Source organism: Buceros rhinoceros, unplaced genomic scaffold (assembly GCF_000710305.1).
Source record: "Buceros rhinoceros silvestris isolate BGI_N320 unplaced genomic scaffold, ASM71030v1 scaffold26721, whole genome shotgun sequence".
Classification (NCBI taxonomy): Eukaryota; Metazoa; Chordata; class Aves; order Bucerotiformes; family Bucerotidae; genus Buceros; species Buceros rhinoceros.
In genome coordinates this window covers 3581-4948 of record NW_010392891.1, presented here as the reverse complement: position 1 = coordinate 4948, position 1368 = coordinate 3581, and the positions used below count along the sequence as shown (strand labels likewise).

Below are 1368 nucleotides of genomic sequence, written 5' to 3'. Positions count from 1 at the left end.
GCATGTTCTCGTAGGGGCTGTCGGTCTCATCAGGGTCTGCGGAGCAGGTGTTGGTGGTGGGTGACGGGGACATGGCAAACTTCAGGTCAGCGTAGACCACGCTCTGGGCCATGCATGCAGGCACTGTGCCAGGCGGCAGCAGTCTGGGAACTTGGGTACTGCCCTGCTTTCCACAATCAGGTGACAGGCTGTGACCACACCACGTGGGGTGGGACCACTTCTTCCTTTGCAGAAAGCAGAAGTTGTTGCTTCACTTGCCAAAAGAAGTTTTCTTTCCGAGGCCACTTTTGCTTACAAGTGTGGGCGGTGAACAAGCTCCACCAGTCAGCACACTCTGCATCCCCCTCCACAGAAGGTACAAGAAGCCCTGAGAGCCCATATGTACTTGCTGCAGTGGGGCCACGCTGTCCCATGTATCACCTTCCCCATTGCAGCCCCCGGTCAGAAGGCAGGATGCCGTGACTGCGGGGCTTTCATTCTCCATATGCACTGTGAGGGACTCCCAACATCCGTGCCAGAGCTGCATGCTGCTGGCACAACCCAGGAGGTCTATACTGAAACCATAACAGCCTCCAAGACCAAATCCCTCCAAGCCAAACCCCAGCAGGGCTTTTATGCTGTTACACAATGCCCAGCCTCAAAGCAAGGTGAGGGCATTTGCTGCCCTCAGACGGGGCGGCCACCATAAAAAAAGCTGATGGCCAGCCCAAGCCCTCAGTGGGACCAGGGAGGCAAAAGTTCACCCCTCAGCTGTCTTTCCCAAAAAGTATAAACCACAGGCAGCCACCATGATCAGAAAGCACAGAGCTTTGCTGGGACCTGCTCCAGCCTGCACAGTAGCTGCTCCACACTGCCACCAGGACATGCAGATGCTCAGGCCGATGCTGGCTCCCAGCCACTTCTTGAAGCACTGCAGCAGCTGCCATTTCACACTAGGCAGTGATGTGACCAAGTCATTCAGCTGAAGGATGAACCTCCATCCCACCACCCTCATCCCCCAAATCCAGCCACAGCATCCAAGTGCTAGAGTTTATTAGCAAAGATCAGAGATCAAGGGGGATAAAGAGGTCTGAGTGAAGAGGCAGCAGCACACAGGCTTGTCCACACACTGGGGTCGGGCAGGAAACAGCATGGTGGGACAGGCTGGAGGTCCCCACAGTCATCACAGCCCCACACAGGTGTAGGTGATGTTTCGCCAGAGGAAGGCAGGAGACGAGGACCGGAGCCACTGCAGGGTAGCTGCGCGCTGCTCGCAGACCCAGCTGAGGGCTTCTCCGCACAGGCCGCCTGACAGCCCCCAGCCCGACACCCTGCCACAGGCCAGGGAGGAGCTGGTGGGGCGGGGGACTGGGAAGGGGCGGCAAGGAC

At 57.8% G+C, this 1368-nt stretch overlaps 1 protein-coding gene across 1 annotated transcript in view; it reads right to left on the bottom strand.

Annotated features, from left to right (window-relative positions):
- Positions 1–1162: 1162 nt before the first annotated feature.
- The window catches only part of LOC104500939 (killer cell lectin-like receptor subfamily G member 1), a 3075-nt gene continuing 2869 nt past the window's right edge, over positions 1163–1368 (bottom strand). The window contains exon 6 of the mRNA XM_010144667.1: positions 1163–1355. Within this exon, the coding sequence (XP_010142969.1) occupies positions 1163–1355 (193 nt within the window). The remainder of the gene's footprint in view (positions 1356–1368) is intronic.